Source organism: Trichomycterus rosablanca, chromosome 9 (assembly GCF_030014385.1).
Source record: "Trichomycterus rosablanca isolate fTriRos1 chromosome 9, fTriRos1.hap1, whole genome shotgun sequence".
Classification (NCBI taxonomy): Eukaryota; Metazoa; Chordata; class Actinopteri; order Siluriformes; family Trichomycteridae; genus Trichomycterus; species Trichomycterus rosablanca.
The window spans coordinates 12,981,699-13,002,817 of NC_085996.1; the positions used below are offsets into that span (position 1 = coordinate 12,981,699).

At 36.7% G+C, this 21,119-nt stretch overlaps 1 protein-coding gene across 2 annotated transcripts; it reads left to right on the forward strand.

The window, feature by feature from the left end:
* The first annotated feature begins 78 nt into the window (after positions 1–78).
* Positions 79–18,287, forward strand: nr2e1 (nuclear receptor subfamily 2, group E, member 1). Of its 2 annotated transcripts, none has more exons than XM_063001151.1 (9): positions 79–139; positions 7,737–7,882; positions 10,337–10,424; positions 11,538–11,773; positions 13,405–13,551; positions 13,682–13,778; positions 15,272–15,421; positions 15,943–16,048; positions 18,125–18,287. In XM_063001151.1, exons 1-9 carry the CDS (start codon positions 79–81, stop codon positions 18,285–18,287), a joined length of 1,194 nt encoding a protein of 397 aa, XP_062857221.1. The 2 variants fall into 2 exon arrangements, with proteins under 2 accessions (XP_062857221.1, XP_062857222.1); XM_063001152.1 differs by having other exon boundaries at positions 79–106.
* The last annotated feature ends 2,832 nt before the right edge of the window (positions 18,288–21,119 follow it).

The window sequence follows — 21,119 nt, forward strand, 5'->3', positions numbered from 1 at the left end:
TGTGAAGATCAAATCTGCAAAAATAAACAGAATAAATAGAATATATTTAGGGTTTTGAATTTCAGCAAGAAGTCCAAGATGAGCAAAGCTGCTGCCAGTTCAACAAGTAGCTGTTTGGATATTTTAAATGTCAAGTCAAGTGAGTATTTTTAAAGCATCTTTACTCATCATACACGTCTAAACTTGAGTTTGTGATCAAGCTAAAATTAATTCATGACCAAATTCAACAGACAAAACGTGATTTATTTTTAGGATTATCTGCCAATATTGATTTATTTAGATTACACTTGTTTCATATTTTTACCAGTGTAAAACAGAATGAAAAAGCTACAGTTATAATGCTTGATCTCTGATCCAAGTTTGGACTTTGTTTTCTAAGTAAATTAAAAACTTTAGATTTACATTTAAGGTTTTTATTTTATTACATTGTGCTTAGAGTCAATTTCTCAAAATAAAATAATGGATAGAAGAATATTTTTCCAAACATCTATTCACATTTCTACTGGAATGTGAATCAGCTGTCATAATTCTCAATGTTGTTACAATGTTGTCTTTGGTCTCATCACATTTTTCCACTATTAATATGCTATTCTAAGAAACTTTTATCTACTTGTTTGGTGTTTTTTATGTTCTTAGTTTGGTACTGTTGTTGTCAGGACGTTTCCTAAGGTTAGCTGTTATGTCAGTGGTGTTTCAAATTTAGTATATTTAGCAAGCCAAAGATTTTTGATCAAACAAAAAATAATAATAATAATTGAGGGTATGTGTCTTGTTAACAATACAGCATATTCCTACTTCTTACAGTGTTGCTGTCATAGGTCATTGAAATGATTCGTAGTTTTTGTGCTATGGTAATGGACTTTTTGAGGCGTTCTAGAAAACCATTTAAGTCAAAAGAAATACACGTGCTTTTGGTAATCAATAAGCATTGCATAATTCTAGAACACCTCAAAAGGTCCATGACCATATCACAGTGAGCAAAAGCACTGTCAATTAAGTATCATTAAAATTAACTCAATAAAGTAGGGTCAAAATAGTTTGGAATGAATCTGCCATCACTATAAGCATGGAAATGTACATACAGGTGGGGGTAATATAACCATTTGGTACCCATTGACACACTAAACATAGATTGTTTGTCTGCATTAATTGCAACATTTTTTAATTAGATGGGCTATTTTGACCTAGACTTTATAAATAGTTTAAACATTTTACATAGGTTCATAGCCATTCCTTATTCATTCACATCCATAGTACTTTTGGACTATACAGAACTATACAGTGCATAAAGTAGTATATATATATAGGCTATATACATATATTAGTTTGGGGTTTGTTTGGACTTTGGGTGGCCAAACACCCAAGCAGGTCTCCTGCTAAACTGCTACTGAAGCCTGAAGCTAATTACAGTAATGCAACGTGGCAAATGACTTAAAGCAATTACGGCTCCTGGTGCAACATAATGGGAAAGTTACCACCCTACCATCAATTCTCTATAACATTAATAAGACATCTTTTTACATTTTTGTTTAGTTGTGTCCAGTCAGACAATAATTACATATTGGAAGAATTATAACTTGTATTAATTTATCAATTAGGCTAAGAAAAAAAAAACTTGTCTATGTCTTACTTGTGAGTTGACTTATTAGATTATATATTTAGTGACATTAGATATAAAAATGATCTCTTGTCTTATGAAAATGCTTTTTTTTTTAATTGAAATACATCACTGGTGTCACAGGTTTAAAATCTAGCATAAAAATCTCATTATGCTGAATTAATATTTAATTCCATGTTATTTCTCCTGTTGCCACAAATCCCACAGGCAATAAAATATAACTCTTTAAATCAAACAGTAAACATGCCTGACAAAAATAAAAGTTTAGATTTAAGTTAGAATAACTTAAAATTACATGTGTGGTTTCAAATAAATTGCTTTTTATTTAAGATAATGTATTTGAATAATAATGTATCATTTTTAACAAGAACCCTCCCCCGTGACAGCACTAAGCTATTATAATTTTAAACATTTGCCTTAATTACACATAATTAAGCCTGGGAACAATGACAACATCGATTATGCGGATTAATATTTATGGCTTTGTGTGTTTATTAGGAATTTTATCCGATGTTATTTTCTCATTGTAGGTCTACATCACTAAGTCATTATATTTCTACACTAAGTTAAATTGAATTAGTAAGAAACTCTGATATAAATGAGAGAACCAATTTAGGTTAAAACATTTCAGTAATGATTGTGTTACAAAAATTAAATAGATTTTCTATTTTTCTTTTCATTACACATTTTTTTCCACAGATAATTACGCTCGAAAATTACGGTTAAGTGTAATTAAGATTAACATGTATGACTAAATTAGGCTAATTTTGTGTCAGAACGCAATTCTTTTTGTATTGGATGTTTATCCAAAGTTTATTTTTATTAGTATTTTTTGCTGTAGGGCATTATAAAAGACATTATAATAGAACACTTTTAGTTCCTTCAGTTAAACTGTAATTGCGCCTGCATGAATGACAAGCGTGGGAGATTATCATTTATACACACATACATACAAACACATACATATATGTGTATGTACATATATATATGGTCCAACCATGTCCAATATAATTGTGAAACTACCTCAAAGAATAAAAATAAAAATATTTTGCAGTTATTTTTACATACTATTCTGTGGGATATTTTAACACAGGACTTGTTCTTATTGCTAAAAAAATACCGACATGGGTCACTAAAATATAATATATATATATATATATATATATATATATATATATATATATATATATATATATATATATACACATACACACACATTTTTAATACAATTCTTATACATTTACAAAGTTATATGCAACAAGTTAAACTGTCTTAAAATACTTTTTTAAAAGCAGAATTGATTTAAAGTTAAAACAGACACATAATTGTACAACTCCTCTAAGGTGAAAGTGACATTTTGGAGTTATTTTACATACTATTCTGTGGAATGTTTTTGACATATAGGACTTGTTTTTTACTATTGCTGAAAAAATACCGACATGGGTCAATTTAATATAGTACAATTATATATAATATATATTAGCTTATTGCTGTTATACATTGATAAAGTTATATGCAACAAGTTAAACTGTCTTAAAATACGCATTTAAATAAGCATTAGTAAGTGTTAAAATTTTTAAAGCAGAATTGTAATTTTTACATATTTAAGACAATTTAGGACAGACATATAACCGTGAAAAACTACGTTAAAGTGAAAATTAAAACATTTTGGAGTTTTGACATAGGACTTGTTTTTTTTGTACTATTGCTGAAGAAATACCGACATCACTATTTTATATATATAATAGTGATGTGTATATATATATATATATATATATATATATATATATATATATATATATATATATATATATATATATATATATATATATATATATATATATATATAATATTTATATATATATATATATTTATATATATATTTACATATTTATGACAAGTTAGGATAGACACATAATAACAATAATAATAATAACAATAATAATAATAATAATAATACAGCTATTAATTTAAAAAGTCATAAAACTCAACAACCCAATTTATTGATGTACACTATGAATAATTAAATGTGAATAACCTGCCAAAATAACGAGGTATAATTTAAAAAGAGCGCAGTTTTCCTCCAGATCGCCACATGTAGCACACAGTCATTGTTTAGCGCTCAATAGTGACTGCGCTTTATCCGAATTCCCATGCTACCGTTTTAGAACGGGTCACTGCAAAATCAATGAGCAGGTGGACATATGTCAGTAATTACACGGCCGTTTTTCCAAACGACTCCCCCATATATATGCAAATATATCTCCATTACGGGGTTTAAATTCGGGACAGGGGGGAGTTTTATATACAGGAGGGAAAAGTGAGGTTTTTTTTCTTTAGTGCAGGCTGATTAGCATGTACTTGATTGGAGGCGGTATTGACTCCGGTGCGGAGCGTCAGTTCTGTCTAATCCGCAGAGCGCAGAGAGGCAAAGCGAGCCAGCAGCTGTCCAGCTTCATTATTATAAAGCAGAACTGCTGCTTGTTCACATCGCTCCAGTCAGGCCAGCCTCAATAGGGGCAAATCATTAAGTTAACACTTTCCCTAATGTCACCATTGTCCGCACACCCAGTGCACAACTATTGTTTTATTGCGGCCCTTTGGGACGCGCGGATTCCCTTAGACACAGAGCGCTAATCACAGCTTACAGTGAACATGGCTTTAGTCTGACAGTGAGGGGGGTAAAGAAAAAAACACTTTTCACACTGTGGACAACTGGAAAAAGCTCTGATTTTATTCCAACACACAGATCAGTGAGTGCACATGGTTATGCGTCTTTTTCTGTGCGTCAATATTGTTTTGATGTTGCAGTCAAGTAATGTTTACTCCTTTTTTAAAAAAATAAATAAAAATTAAAATCTATTAAAGAAAATTCTACAACTATGAAAGTACTTTTTAAAAAGGCTGTGAAAAATAAAATAGAATTTAAAGGTGCGTCAAAACATATTGATTGATTGTTTAAACTTTAAAACTTTAGACAGTAAGTTAGTGTTTAAATATATATATATATATATATATATATACCTACACAAATGTAGGAAAATGTAACCTCAAAACAACATATAAATTGCACAGAAACACAATATTATGGTTGAATTATGATTTAGGAATGCTTACTACTAAAATCTATAAATTGATTTAAATTAAAGCAACAACAAGAAAGACTGGAAGTAAAATTAAAAAATATATTAACAAACAAGAGATAGTAAAAAGAAAGAAATATTTCATTTACCTTACATTTTGAGTTGTTATAAGCTTCATATGGTCAAACTGGTCTGGTTTGTGGTTTTAGAAAGGACTTGAATCCTCTGGTAAGCTGGGGTATACCCTAGAGCCAGTTTAGTACTTTTTTTCAGTCTGGGAGACCACCTCAATCAGTCCAAACCAGCAATGTCCAGCAAACCATTTAATCTGTTTTTTTTGGGTTTTTTTTAAAGAACTTTTAAAGAAAGCTAACTCAAGCCACAATTTAGTAATAGATTGACGTCGGAAAAATCTAGTCTCACACTTCAGTTTCTAAAAAACAAAAGTACCAGTTTATATTTACCAGTAATCCCAAGAAAGAATGGTCTTTAGATGGGATTGCAATTATTCATTTTACTAGTAAACATCTCACATTTTTTAGAGGAACCACCTCGCTTCAGTTAATCTAATGCCAAGTAAGGACAGGCTCCGTTTGAGTTTAGGATTTGGAGATTGGGATCTAGACCAATATGTAAAAATTGCATGGAAGTTCTAATAAAGACAAAAAGTGCGACATGTTTCAAGAATAGCAAAAATGAAACAAAATGTTTAAAATGGAATATACATCATTATTCAAACTTTGTTATATGTCGCTTAAAAATAATACTCAATAATAATCCAACACTTTGAAATTCCATATCATTTCTGACATATTACACATTGGAAAATTTGCTAAATAAAATGCATAGAAGTGAATAAAAGTAAAACTTTTTCTACAAAAATACTCCAAGTAAAATAAATTAATACTTAATACGAAAAAGCATCGTGCTTTATTTTAAAATACAGTTTTGGACAAATGAACAAATGCCAATTAGTGCAGTAATTTTCTATAAAAGTAGAATTTTGTCTAATTAAATCTAGCAAAAGTTAAGATATTATATTATTAATAAATATGTTAATAAATATATATTAATATTTTATTATTATATAAATAAAATAAGTTAATACATTATTTTATTATGTTGGACTTTCATGTTAATTGTATTGATTTTCGTTCTTTAAGTCGGACTTACAGATGCTGAAGCAGATGTATAGACCTACTTTTTCATAAAAATAAATTAAAAGAAAATGTAAAATGTTTGTATAGAAAATAAATGGAATTAAATGAAAAAAATGAGGCGACTGGTAGGTAGCTCAGCGGTTAATGTACTGAAATAAGTAATCAGATGGTTGCCTGTTCAAGCCCCACTGCCAAGTTGCCTCTGTTGGGCTCATGAGCAAAGCCCTTAACCCTCACCTGCTAAAATTCTATTTAGTCATAATTGTAAATCAAATGCTGCAAATGTAAATGACTGTTAGGACAGTAATTGGTAAATTGTTCTGTATTTTGATCGAGTGCAATTAATTATATGTACAGTTTTACAGTACCAACTTTTTGGTTTTGACACAATTGACAAAAATAGTCTTTCTTAGTGATTTGAGATCTAGGCTAAAATGCAAAAAAATGCATGGGATTTACAATAAAGGCAAGCAGTGTGACATGTTTCTAGAATAGCAAAAATGAAACAAAATGTTTAAAATAGAGTAGATATGATTTTAAGCTAAAAAGTATTCAAGCTTTTAATTACACACAAAAAAAGAGGTGACTGATAGCTCAGTGGTTAAGGTACTGGAATAAGTTTGTTTGTTGGTTTATTAGGATTTTAACGTCATGTTTTACACTCTTTGGTTATATTCATGACAGGAACGGTAGTTACTCATTACACAAGGTTCATCAGTTCACAAGGTTATATCAAACTCATTCATGGACAATTTAGTGTCTCCAATTCACCTCACTTGCATGTCTTTGGACTGTGGGAGGAAACCGGAGCACCCGAAGGAAACCCATGCGGACACGAGGAGAACATGCAAACTCCACACAGAAAGGACCCAGGCCGCCCCACCTGGCGATTGAACCCAGGACCTTCTTGGTGTGAGGCAACAGTGCTACCCACTTTGCCACCGTGCCCCTGGAATAAGTAATCAGAAGGTTGTCTGATCAAGCCCTGCTGCAAAGTTGCCACTGTTGGGCCCCTGAGCAAAGCCCTTAACCCTCACCTGCTCAAATTCTATTCAGTTATAATTGTAAATCACTTTGGATAAAAGTGTCTGCCAAATGCAACAAACGTGAATGACTGTTAGGGCAGTAATTTGTAAATTGTTCTGGATTTTAATCTAATGCAATTAATTATATGTACAGTTTTATGGTGCCAACTTTTTGGTTTTGACACAGTTGACCAAAATAGTAATTCTTAGTGATTTGGGATCTAGGCTAAAATGCAAAAAAAAAAAAAAAAAAAAAAAAAGGGATTTATAATAAAGGCAATAAATGTGACATGTTTCTAGAATAGCAAAAATGAAACAAAATGTTTAAAATAGAGTAGATATGATTTTAAACTAAAAAGTATTCAAGCTTTTAATTTTGCAAAAAAAAAAAAAAAAAAAAAGAGGCGACTGGTAGCTCAGTGGTTAAGTTGCCACTGTTGGGCCCCTAAGCAAGGCCCTTAACCCTCACCTGCTCAAATTCTATTCAGTCATAATTGTAAATCACAGTAATTGGTAAATTTTTAAACAAGCTTTTAATAAAAAAAAAAAAAAAAAAAATGAGGTGACTGGTAGGTTAGTGGTTAAGGTATTGGAATAAGTAATCAGAAGGTTGCCACTGTTGGGCCCCTGAGCAAGGCCCTTATCCCTCGAGTATTCAAACTGTATTGTCATAATTTTAAGTCACTTTAAATAAGTGTCTGCTAAATGCAGTGATTGATAAATTGTTCTGGATTTTAATCCAGAGCAATTAATTATATGTAGAAATAGTTTTACAGTACCAAATTTTTGGATCTGACACCATTGACCAATAGGTAATTCCTAGTAATTTAACCCTATATTGTTATTTTAGGTCGGATTCTGGACATCCCGTGTAAAGTGTGTGGAGATCGCAGTTCAGGGAAACATTATGGAGTTTACGCATGTGATGGATGCTCAGGATTCTTCAAAAGAAGCATCAGAAGGAACCGAACCTACGTGTGTAAATCTGGTACTCAGGTGAGTTCTCATCGATTAATAGTAAAACGTGTTTAAACCCCGAGAGCCGAGAGCATTAGGTAATTTGGCTCAATGGGCGCCTCAAAGGAACAGATTGTGTCTGAGCTGATTTTCATAATTGAAAGATTATCCAAGAAGTGAGCCTCCTCCCGCGCCTCTGAGGGCTCTCTGGATGGTAACAGGTGTAATCCAATCTAACTGGCTGCGGGATTTGGAGAGCAGTAGGCGGGTATGAGACTATTGGCCGAGCGGCAGGGGAGCGAGTCAATAGCCGTTAGTGCTGCGCTATATCCCTCGTACCTGTGGAGTGGAGCAATCAGCACTAGGAGTCTTTTCAGTGAGTCAAATCAAGCGGCTCAGTTTAGAAAGAAGAATCGGTTCTCTGGCTGTCAAACGGCTACTGGTTGTATTGCCAGTTTTTTATATTACTGTACATTGTAAAATAAATAAATAAATAAATTGACAAAAAAAGAACAAGAGGCTATTCGCCTCCAAACATTATTTTAAAACATTATTTAAAAATAATACTCAAAAATAGTCCAACACTTTGAAATTCCATATTATTTCTGACATATTACATATTGGAAAATTTGCTAAATAAAATGCATAGAAGTAAATAAAAGTGTAACTTTTTCTAAAAAAATACTCCAAGTAAAATAAAGTAATATTTAATACGAAAAAGCAGCGTGCCTTATTTTAAAATAAATTTTTGGACAAATTAACAAATCCCAATTAGTGCAGTAATTTTCTATAAAAGTAGAATTTTGTCTAATTAAATCTAGCAAAAGATAAGATATTATATTATTAATAAATATGTTAATAAATATATTATAAAAATTTATGATAAAATAAAATAATAAAAGAAGTTAATACATTATCTTATTATTATTTTATTATTTCATGTTAATTGTGTTGATTTCCGTTCTTTAAGTCGGACTTACAGATGCTGAAGCAGATGTATAACGGCTACTGGTTGTATTGCCAGTTTTTTATATTACTGTACATTGTAAAATAAATAAATAAATAAATAAATAGACAAAAATTATTTGGCGGCTGCATGAACAACGATTGGCTGTTGTTCAGGGTTAGGGGTAAAAAGTCAAATCATAGGTCCTCATAACTGGTGCAACTGCGGCCCTTGCTGGCTGACTGATGGCGCCCTCCGTACACAGTGCCCATCGCTGTATAAACTCGACTCGTGCAGGTGAAAAAATGCAGTCTGTACTGACTGACTGTACGTGCCGGAGGGGGCGTATGTCAGTTGAGAGGCGTCCTCAGTCAGCGGTGAAGGGTTGAATCAGTATAGAGAACGCAATCAGGGTAATTGGACACGACTAGATTAGGGGGGGGGGGGGGGGGGGGGGATTACTAATAAAAAAAAAAAAATGGGGGTCTAACAACACATATGGTGAATAATAAAGAAACTCAGTTCAGTCCATCTTAAAAAGTAGTACAGAATATCTGAAGCAAGAACCAAACTGCATAGGTCAGGTCTACCTCTAAACTTAGTAAAGAAACGAAAACAGCTTATCTTATAATGGCAATTCGCAGCTGCACTTTCTAAGCAAAAAATGCACTTGGTCTGGAGTGCTGTATGGAAAACAGCTAATCTGTAGAAATTTGATGTGCTCATCATCCCATTATTCATCACACCAGTGATGGTTTGATGGCAGGACTTAAGTCATGTTGCACTAAATTAAATCATAGCATATTACGATGATCTTCAAAAAGTTTCTGCACTTCTGTATTTTTGATGGAAATGATGGGCGGGAGGAGTAGTAATTGCTTGTGTCAGGGAGACAGATAAAGCTTATAGTCAGGATTTAGTGCCATCTGATTCCCACTTTTTTGGATCTCTCAAACAAGCTTTAAATGGAAGGAGATTTTCTTGTGATGATAATGTGCAAGCAATGGTGCATCATATGCGCTCAACCAATATTTTTTGCTAATGACATTAAAATGGTACAATGCTGGGAAAAATGCATTGCAAAGTTAGGTATTTTCTGTTTGAAATTCTTAAAAAAACAGAGTTAAATAAGTATGGAAACTTTTTGAAGAATCTTCATATAAACTGAAACTGGATTTAATTAGCTAACGCTAACATCTTTTAAATGGAATATTTGGGAATATTCTAAAGTTGGCTTCTTGTGATATATAAACATATGAGAACGACATTCCATTAAAAAAAACCTATATATTATATAACCCCAGTTTATGTGTCTGTAGCCTAGAAATGTAGGATTAATGCCTCACACAATGGGGTCCATATACTGCGGCAAGCTAGGTCAACATCCCAACCCAACCCAACAGTTCTGGGTAAAAACAACAAATTCCAGATTTGTCAGCATCCAAACCAACTCAAAAATTGGGTTTGGACCCAACAGTTTTTTAAAGCTCAACCATGCATTAAAGTTTATGTCTTTAATTCTTAATTCAGTTTCTTTTATTTTCTAGGGAGGCTGTCCAGTGGATAAGACACACAGGAATCAGTGTCGAGCCTGTCGCTTAAAAAAATGTCTGGAAGTGAACATGAATAAAGATGGTAAATATGCTACTGATGTCGTTAGCTTCTGGTCTCAACTGTATATTAATCTATTGCTGGCTTTAACTGGGCTGTGCTGTTTTTATGCTGGATTACCTGGTAAATGAGCTCTCGTTTATCCAGGCTAGCTGTGATCCTAAACAAAGAATTACAAGCTAATAAATAAACAAATATTAAAAAGCAACACAAACTACAAACCAGCTAACATCATTCACCACGTAGGCCAATGTTTGAGGTCAATTTCTTTTATTTAGTATTAATGCTACCGCAATAGTGTATTTTGCCACAATCCACAATGCAATAGCAGAATAGCAATTTAAAATAAGGTTTTTTTTGAATAAAATGCATTTATTTGAATTTAATTATGAATTGTACATAAAATTTAATTTCAAAGTCCAAAACAAAACACACCAATTGAATTTTTTGTTTTTGCATTTTATCCCCTTTTTCTCCCTTTTATAGCGTCCAATTGCGTCATGCTTCCTCTCCACCAATGCTGATCCTCTGATCGAGGAGAACGAAGCTGACCCATGCCCCCTCCGACACGTGGGCAGCATGCCGTATGCATCTTATTACCTACACTTTGACGAGTGCAGTGCAGCTCAGCGTTGTGTACGGAGAGACACACCCTGAGATCACTCTCTTCTCATCTCGTGCAGGCGCCATCAATCAGTCGTAACTGTCTTGGGAGAGAGACCCCATCCGGCTTAGTCCCGCCCATATCTGAACAACAGGCCAATCGTCGTTCATGCGGCCGCTCAGCCTTAGCCGGCAGGCAGAGCTGAGATTCGATACGATGTATTCGAGATCCCAGCTCTGGTTCCGGCGTGTTTTTTTTTACCGCTGCGCAGTTAATTGGAACCCAAGGTAAATCTGATCATCCTGTGCATTAATCTTTTCCCTACAACATGACACTAAAGCACCTCTTGTTCGGAAATCCCTTGGTATAAGCTCAAACTACACAGTACACACGCGTGAAGGTTTTCATTTAAGTGGTGGTGAGAAAATCACTTGCTACTCTGATTTACAAAGAAAAAGTTTACAAACAGCATTAAACATAATTTACCAGTATTCATTGCACTATTGTTTAAGCATACCGTGTTTATGTTGCAGCTGTGCAGCATGAACGTGGCCCAAGGACATCGACCATCAGAAAGCAAGTTGCCCTTTACTTTCGGGGCCACAAAGAGGTGAATGGATCCTCCTCACACTTTCCAAACTCCTCCATCCCAGGACTGCACTTCTTTACCACAGTCACTCAGCTTGAGACTCACAGTCTGGAGTTAAACACAGTTCCGAACACACCCGAGAGGCAGGGGGTGGTGGGACTCGCCCAGCCAACTCCTAAAGTAAGCTTACATTTGGTAAATGGACATGCTATTCGCTTAGCAAGTGAAGAAGTGACAATGGGCATGGTAGCTTATTATTAATGTTCAAACACTACAGATTGTATGGTAACCAATATTTCTTTATTTTATTTTTTAAATGCATATTCTCCCCTTTTTCTCCCCCTTTAGCGCGTCCAATTGCCCAATTGCATCATGCTTCCGCCTATGCCGATCTCTGCTCTGACCGAGGAGATCGAAGCTAACCCACGCCCCCTCCGACATGTGGGCAGCAAGCCGCATGCATCTTATCACCCACACATTGACGAGTGTTGCACCACCTAGAGTTGTGTACGGAGAGACACACCCTATGAGCACTCTTTCCTCATCTCTGTGTAGGCGCCTCTAATCAGCCAGCAGAGGTCGTAATTGCACCAGTCTGACAGAGAGAGATAGTCCCGCCCATCTGAACAACAGGCCAATCGTTGTTCATGTGGCCGCTCAGCCTCGGCCGGCAAGGCAGAGCTGAGGTTCGATACGATGTATTCGAGATCTCAGCTCCGGTTGCAGCGTGTGTTTTTACCGCTGCGCCACCTGAGCGGCATAACCAATATTTCTATCCATTGATAAAAAAGGACGCACTGACCTAAAACCCGTGTACAATGAAACTCTAAAGGCCGCTGTGTTGTAGAGCAATATATTTTTACAACACAAACATGGATGCATTATAATAACTAAAGACATGGATCATCTATAGCAACAGTTCACAACATTTTTCAATTCTCTGACCTCTTTGACACGGGTTATGATATTATTTTCACACTTTCAGCAAGGATTACAAAAAGGCATTGTCTTTTTGCTCATGGGAAATTCGATGAATCCATAATGAAGGCATAAATCTTTGTACTTTGTGCTTGTGTAGCCCGTGGTGGGAGCTTCCTCACCTGGGTCTACTTTAGTGCAATCTGCATCAATAACTAAATCTGAATAATTTGTTGTGCCCATCTATTGACCTTTGCACTTTTGATGCAGACGAATCAAATATTTGTCCATTCTCAAAGACCCAACGTAGACTACAGGTAGTTCAAAATAGATTTTTGTTATATAACTAGAGATCTGGTGTATACTAATAGCCTATTGATTTTTCTGTCCCATTACATTTGATTTTTTACTCTTAAATAAAATGCAACAGGACCCCCTTTGGGCTCACTTTTATTTTAATTGAACGGTCACATTGCAACATTGTCCAACAAAAGTGGTCCAGGGTATTTTAGGATCATAATGGTAGTATAATTTAATTCTTTTAAGATGCAAATCTGACATAATTTCCCACACTAGAGCTGCATATTGGCTGATAAGATACTACTAGGTTGTGATATACTAAAAACAGTAATACTGGTATAGTAGTAGTAGTAGTAGTAGGATTTATTAAAATGGGCTTCTTTTAAAAGATCAGTGGCTGACCTTACGAAAGGTATTTTGACTATATGAGTCTAAATTCCCAGCTTCCCATCTTGTGGAAAACCCTCTCAGGAATGGCATGTCCAATAAGCCTTTGGACGAGTGTCCACAATGTTTTGCCTTTTAAATATTGTGTTTCACTGTGAATTCTAATTGTATAATTCATAAATTTCACATTTTACATTTTTTTGCAGTATCCTCACGAAGTAAGCGGTACACCCATGTACCTGTACGAAGTGGCCACAGAGTCCGTATGTGAATCAGCAGCGCGTCTACTGTTCATGAGCATCAAATGGGCCAAAAGCGTTCCTGCCTTCTCAACGCTCCCCTTACAAGATCAGGTACATGAGCTAGACCTGCATTCGCTCTCGGCTATATCCGTGTTCTCCAAGGGGAACCCAGATTTAGTTTCGTAGAGAATGTATCACTCTCACTTCCTAATGAAGAGAGTAATCCGTTTCTGATCCGCAGTTGATCCTATTAGAGGACGCCTGGAGGGAGCTGTTTGTGCTGGGAGTAGCGCAGTGGGCCATTCCAGTCGACTCGAACACTCTGCTCGCTGTTTCAGGTATGGAAGCTTTTGCAATAAGCAAGCATGTGATGTAGCAGCACTTAGTCTTCCCCTATAAACTCTTATAGGTTTGGAAAGAATAGAAGAGTGTACCATGTCTTTGTAATGTGTGCAACATGTGGTTTTGCTTTGTCTTGTTGAAAAATGCATGAACGTCCCTGAAAAAGATGACGTCTTGAAGGCGGCATATGTTGCTCTAAAATCTCAATGTACTTTTCTGCATTAATGCTGCCATCACAGAAGTGTAAATGACCTTTGCCAAGGGCACTGACACAGTCCCATACCATGACAGACCCTGGCTTTTGGACTTGTTACTGATAACAGTCTGGATGGTCCTTTTTGTCTTTGGTCCGGAGCACAAGACGTCCATTTTTTCCAAAAAAAAAGACCTGAAATGCTGATTCATCTGACTACAATACACGTTTCCTCTGTGTGATGGTCCATCCTAGATGACAAATAGCCCAGAGAAGTCGACGCCGCTTTTGTACATGGTTAACATTAGGCTTCTTTTTTGCACAGTAAAGTTTTAAGTGGCGTTTGTGCATGTAACTCTGTATTGTAGAGCTTGACAAGGTTTGGCAAAGTAATCCCTCACCCATGTGGTTATATCAGCTATTGTTGAGTGGCGGTTCTTAAAATAATTTGAAATAATGAGCTTTTTGCAGAAATGTGGTTCCAATCCAATTTTGACCCCTTGGCAAACTTTGAACTCCCAAAAGCTACAAGGGTGGCTCTGATGGCCTTACGATTTCAAAATCATTATACTGTATTTAAATGGGACTAAAATCAGGAGATTGTCTAGGCCATGCAGACACTCTCACTTTCTTTTTAGAGGCCGGTCTTGAGTCATTTCAGCTTCATGGTTGAAGTAGTAGACTTGTCAAATGTCCAGATTAAGGTTCTTGGCCGTTGAGATTAAATTATTTCATAATGTGTCCCAGTTGCAGTTCCACATCATGATGCTTTAACATCCAGACGTTTAACTGTGGACATGAACATCTTGAGATTTGAACACCTTACCATGGGCTTGTTGGACATCCGATTGCAAAAACCAATGGCATTAATATAGAGTGACCTCTATGTGATCTTTTCAGCTATAACAGCCATTCTTCTGAGAAAGCTTCTCACAAGACTTTGACGTATGTCTGTGGGAATGTGCGTCCATCCAGTTGAAAGAGCATTTGTATAGCTGGCCACAGACGTTGGACAAGAAAACCTCGATTGATGTTCCAAGTTCATTCCAAAGCTGTTCAGTGGGGCTGAGGTCAGAGCTCTGTTCAAACCACTGGCGTTTCTTTAAACAAAGCTTTTCTTCATGTCTTTATAGACCTTGCTCTATGCACAGGGGTACAGTCATGTTGGAAACAGGAAAGGACATTCCCTAAACTGTCCCTTATCAGTACATAAATCTGACTTTTGCTCTTCTCACTCTCATTCCTGCCTCAGTTGCCTAGTCTCAACATTTTGCTTTTTGCTATGTTGTTTTTTAGGGATGACCACAGAAAACACAGAGTCTCAGAGGTTAAACAAGGTGGTCTCAGAAATTCAGGCGCTACAGGAGGTGGTGACACGTTTCCGGCAGCTTCGACTGGACGCCACAGAATTCGCTTGCCTAAAGTGCATCGTCACATTCAAAGCAGGTAGGTAGTAACAAGACAAGTGTAACAAAGCATTAATACATTGGTACTTCCCAATAGAGTTTCAAAACCAATTGACTACGGTCATTCATTTGACCAGTTTTACTGATAAAAAATACCACATTAGACCATGGTGGGCACACACTTAGTGGGGCACTATTATCATTCATTCATTGTCTCATTTACCACCACTTTATCCTATTAAGGGTCACGTTGGGTCCGATTCACTGGGCGAAAGGCAGGAAACACCCAGGACAGGTCACCAGTTCATCACATGGCACACACACACACACACACTCATACCTATGGGGAATTTTAATATCTCCAGTTAACCTGACTGCATGTCTTTGGACTATGGGAAGAAACCGGAGCCCCCGAAGGAAATCAAACCCAGGACCTTCTTGCTGTGAGGCAACAGTGCTACCCACTGAGCCAGAGTGCCTATAAACCATGCATATGTTCAAAAAATGTAACCCCCAAAGAAAGTTATGATTACATATTAAAAGTCCTGTCTTGTTTTGCAGTTCTGACAAGTAGCGGATCAGAGCTGAGAAGTTTCCGGAACGCCAGTGCCATTGCGGCACTCCAGGACGAAGCCCAGCTCACGCTTAACAGCTACATCCACACCAGGTAGAGAGACAATTACACCCCAAAAACACATTAACATCAAGACTGGCAAAGTGGCACAACAATGTGAAGTTTACCAAATTTCATCCAATCATAAACTATTCTACTAGTTGGAAGAGAATTAATTAACGACCTGAATTATGTAGCACTTGTGACCAGTATTACCAATAGGCGCAGGATCCACCCATGTGGTGACAATGAATTATGAATTAGACAACCCCAAATCCAAAAATGTTGGGACATTATTTCATTGCAGACAGGATGAACCTGAGATATTTTATAGTTCTTTCTGGTCAACTTCATTTCATTAGTTAATAAACATCCATTCCTGCATTTCAGGCCTGCAACACATTCCGAAAAGGTTGGGACGCGGAACCCTTTTCCACCTATGCACTCTGCACTGGCGCCTCTCTATCTGCCAGTCAGGGTCCTTACACAGCGTTTTAAGACCCCACCCACATAGTCCGGTCATCCCGCCCTAGCAGAAACGTGTCTGCTGCAGGCACTGCCAATTATGCCCACTAGATGGTGCCCAGCTGACCGGTGGCAACTCCGAGTTTCGAACCAAGGAGTTCAGAAACTCGGAGCTGGTGTGCTAGCGGAATATCCCAACTGCGCCACCTGGGCGCCACATGGTGTCCATTTCTTCCAAATAAAAATCTGAAATACTGATTCATCTGGTCCATCTTAGATGCCTCAGAGCCCAGAAAACTAGATGCCGCCTCTGGACATGGTTAACCTAAGGCTTCTTTTGCGCTTTTTTCCATACCGTGCCAACTTTTTCTGATCTGGGGTTGTAGTTAGTTCATCAAAACGTAGGTGGTATGCTTACAAAGAGGTTTACATGGTCAAGTTGATCCCTTTCTTAATGTTGAATTCCTTAAGGTTGTATGAAAATCGACAACAGAACCCATTTAAAGTAATTATATTTTTTAAATAGGGTTATTCATGTAGATATAGTCCCACCAAGGACCATTAGCCATTAAAAGAACCTTTAAGAATGTTAAAATATTTATAATATTAACCTCTTCCCACCTAGAATGTGAGGGCTAGGATGTGCTCCCTCCAACCAGCACTAATTTACCTGAGGACTAAATGACTCCTGAGACTGGATGGAATGCCAGGTCCAATTATGCTCCCTGGTCCCGGAAATGTCCCAGACATACCCCAAAAACACAGTACATTTAAGAGCCCATATAAAATGCTGTGATTGGATTTTTGGTAATACAATAAACCTTCTGAGAAACATCAGAGCAACATTTGAGCAGGTAATAAGGGTTTTGTCCAAAACCCTTACAGTGAAGGTCAACAACCCTCACAGTAAGAACACACCCCCCTCACCCTCTTACGTCTAGACTTGGTAGTGTCAAATTTCATATTTTTGGGGGCCAGCTAAATAAAAAAAAAACACTATATAGCCAAATTTATGTAGACTCCTGGTCACAAGCCAATCCACATCAGTCTAGTTTGGTCAAAAGAGCATTTTGGGGCCTGACAGACACTTGAGGTTGGAGAAGTCAAGAAGGCCTGGATCGCAATCAATATTCTAATTCATCCAATGGGTGTGGGGTCAAGTTCTTCCACAACAAACACCAAACTTATCAAATTACATCTTTGTTCACAAGTGAACAGTCATGCGTGAAAAGACAAGAGCATTTCCAAACATTTGCTATAAAATTAAAGGCATACAGCATTATTTAATTAATTAGATAGATAGATACTTTATTAATCCCGAAGGAAATTAAGGATTGTAACTAATTAATTATAATTAATTAATTATATTAAGTATAATTAATAATAAAAATATAATTATATTATAATTATTGTAATATTATATTATAATGTAATAATATAATATTATAATAATATTATAATATTATAATAATATTATAATATTATAGATTGTAATGTAATTAATTGTATATGCCTGTTAGCTATAGGTGTAGCCATAAGTGTCCACATCTAAATTAGCTATGGAACCTCTTGCAGCCTTGACACTAGACCATCTTCCCATAGCCACAAATACTTCTGCTTCTGAAATATTCTTGTGCACTAACTGTCCATAATGCATCATCGCAGGTACCCGACTCAGCTATGCCGCTTCGGAAAGCTGCTGCTCCTCCTGCCCGCTCTGCGTTCCATCAGCCCATCCAGTATCGAAGAAGTGTTCTTCAGGAAGACCATTGGAAACGTGCCCATTACACGGCTCCTCTCCGACATGTACAAATCCAGCGACATATGAACTTGCTATGCTACAGAAATGCTACAGAACATGAGAGCACGATCTACCAGGACTTTAAAAAGCCAGCCAGGAACGCGAGAAAGTCTCGGGCCAAGTATTAAATGTATGACAGTTGCTATAAGGGTTCTGGAACTATTTGGGTTCTTAGAATACAGATAGTATGAAGCATGCATAGAGTCAAAATAGAGCAGGAGAAGCTATGAAGACTGCAATGGCTGACCAAGTTTTTTGTAATTGTTTTTAAATTTTTTAAAACATACATTTCTAACCCATTCACACCCTAATCTATTTAAGTCTACTTGTAGTAAGAATTTGCACGATTCCGTCAATTTTCCCCAACGCAAAGAGGGTTTTTTGTACTTAATGATGTGGGTGGACTGTCAGGTGTGCACAATCACATAATGATTACGTACTTAACGTATTTAAAAGACCAGTGACCTTTCTAACCATATATTAAAACCACCTCCTTGTTTCTACTCTCACTGTCCATTTTATCAGCTCCACTTACCATATAGCAGCACTTTGTGCTTTCACCCTGTTCTTCAATGGTAAGGACCACCACAGAGCAGGTATCATTTAGGTGGGAACATTCTCAGCACTGCAGTGACAATGACATGGTGGTGGTGTGTTAGTGTGTGTTGTGCTGGTATGAGTGGATTTTTAAATACCGTGTCCACTCACTGTCCACTCTATTAGACACTCCTACCTAGTTGGTCCACCTTGTAGATGGAAAGTCAGAGACGATCGCTCATCTATTGCTGCTGTTTGAGTCGGTCATCTTCTAGACCTTTATCAGTGGTCACAGGACGCTGCCCACGGGGCGCTGTTGGCTCAATATTTTTGGTCGGTGGACTATTCTCAGTCCAGCAGTGACAGTGAGGCTTGTGTCTGATCCACTCATACCAGCACAACACACACCAACACACCACCACCATGTCAGTGTTACTGCAGTGCTGAGAATGATCCACCACCCAAATCCTGAGTCCTGACCATTGAAGAACAGTGTGAAAGGGGGCTAACGAAGCATACAGATGGACTAGTCAGTAATTGTACCACTACACATTTGTTAATTTTGGCAAATGTTGATCAAACTCTTAAATTTTTTTTAATTGCTTACCTATCGAATTTGTTGAAGTGTGTCCAAGGCTGTGTTGTGTTGGTGTGTCCAAGGCTAGACCAAGGCTACCGAAAGTATGCAGACGCCAGTACATAGCATGAACTTTCCAGCAGATTTTAGTACTGGGATTCACATCCATTCAGCAACCAGAAGGTTTTAGGTTCAAGTCCCAGCACTGCCACAAAGCCACCTTTCCTTTAGCGAGATCCCGATCGCCTCAAGTTCTTAGTCTAAACTGGAATTCCCACAAGATGAATAACTATTATATACTAGAGCGCCATTGCAGATTCATCACACTATGACTGTGATATCAGTCTAATCATCCATTTCCAACGCGATTAGCATTCTGAGAGACCCCACCAGTCCTTTATACCCCACCAGTACAGAAAACACTTATTCTTAATTATCTGGACAGACAGGCTACATCTCAAACTGCATACGGTGCAGTTAGAGACGTAGCCGAAGATCGAGCCTGTATTGTAGTGCAAAACTACACTCTTCTTATATAAACATTTAAAAATGCCCGTTTGTTGCCAGCAGTCTTTGAGTAGCTACTAACAAATGTTCAGAACCATGTTCAGCACTTGTATTATTTTGTAGTTTGTAAATATCTTCCTTTGTTGTAAAAAGTAATAATTTTGTGAAAGTTGTCTAAATATTAGAATAAAATATTGATCTTGATTAATTGTACCAATTCGAATGGCTGATCCTGTAATTGGGGTGTTTTTTATTTATTGGTCTGAAATATTGAGTCCATTCGTCGTGCTGAAAGATCCACGCTCCCAAGACCCCAAGACCCTGCTAAGCGAGGACGCGGCCAGGTTCATACCCAGTCTGGAGTGCATATTGAACCATCACTGCTACAATACTCCCGGACCTTGAGTTAAGTTGCTGTTCCTCGGATTTCAAGCACTCTTTGATAAATCAAGGGCTTTGGCCAAATTGCATTTTTTAATCTTCGTTTTTGATGGAGGGGAGGCACAATGGAAAATAATCATGATTGCAGATGACAATATTCAATCCAATTTAGCTTCTTCCTTTAATGTGGCGTGGAGTGAGCTGAAGGTTACGGGAGGAGAAGGCAGAAACTCTTCTTGCGGTTTTGGAAACGCATGATATGGCAAAAATGATGTGCAGGGCATTACATTTAATAATCATAAGTATTAATATAAAGTGACACCTACGATTTACATACAATGGCTGTCGTAGGGTCTGTCTGAAAACCTAGTGAGCTCTCTACATAAACGCATTTTTCGTCATCCTAGGCGCTCCCGAGAGGAAGGCTGTTCGGATTCTTAGCCACCTTAAAATGCTGCCTACTAAGGTGCCTTAATTAAAAGATATGACAGAATCTTACATGAATAATGAGGGCGCATCTAATGCTTATATATATATATATATATATATACAGTATATATACTGTATATATATATATATATATATATATATATATATATATATATATACACATACACACATATATAAACATACACACACATATATACTGTACGTATATAAATATACACATACACACCTCCTTGTTTCTACACTCACTGTCCATTTTATCAGCTCCATTTACCTACCATATAAAAGCACTTTGTAGTTCAACTACTGACTGTAGTCCATCTGTTTCTCTGCATACTTTTTTAGACCTGCTTTCACCCTGTTCTTCAATGCTCAGGACAACCACAGAGCAGGTATTATTTAGGTGGTGG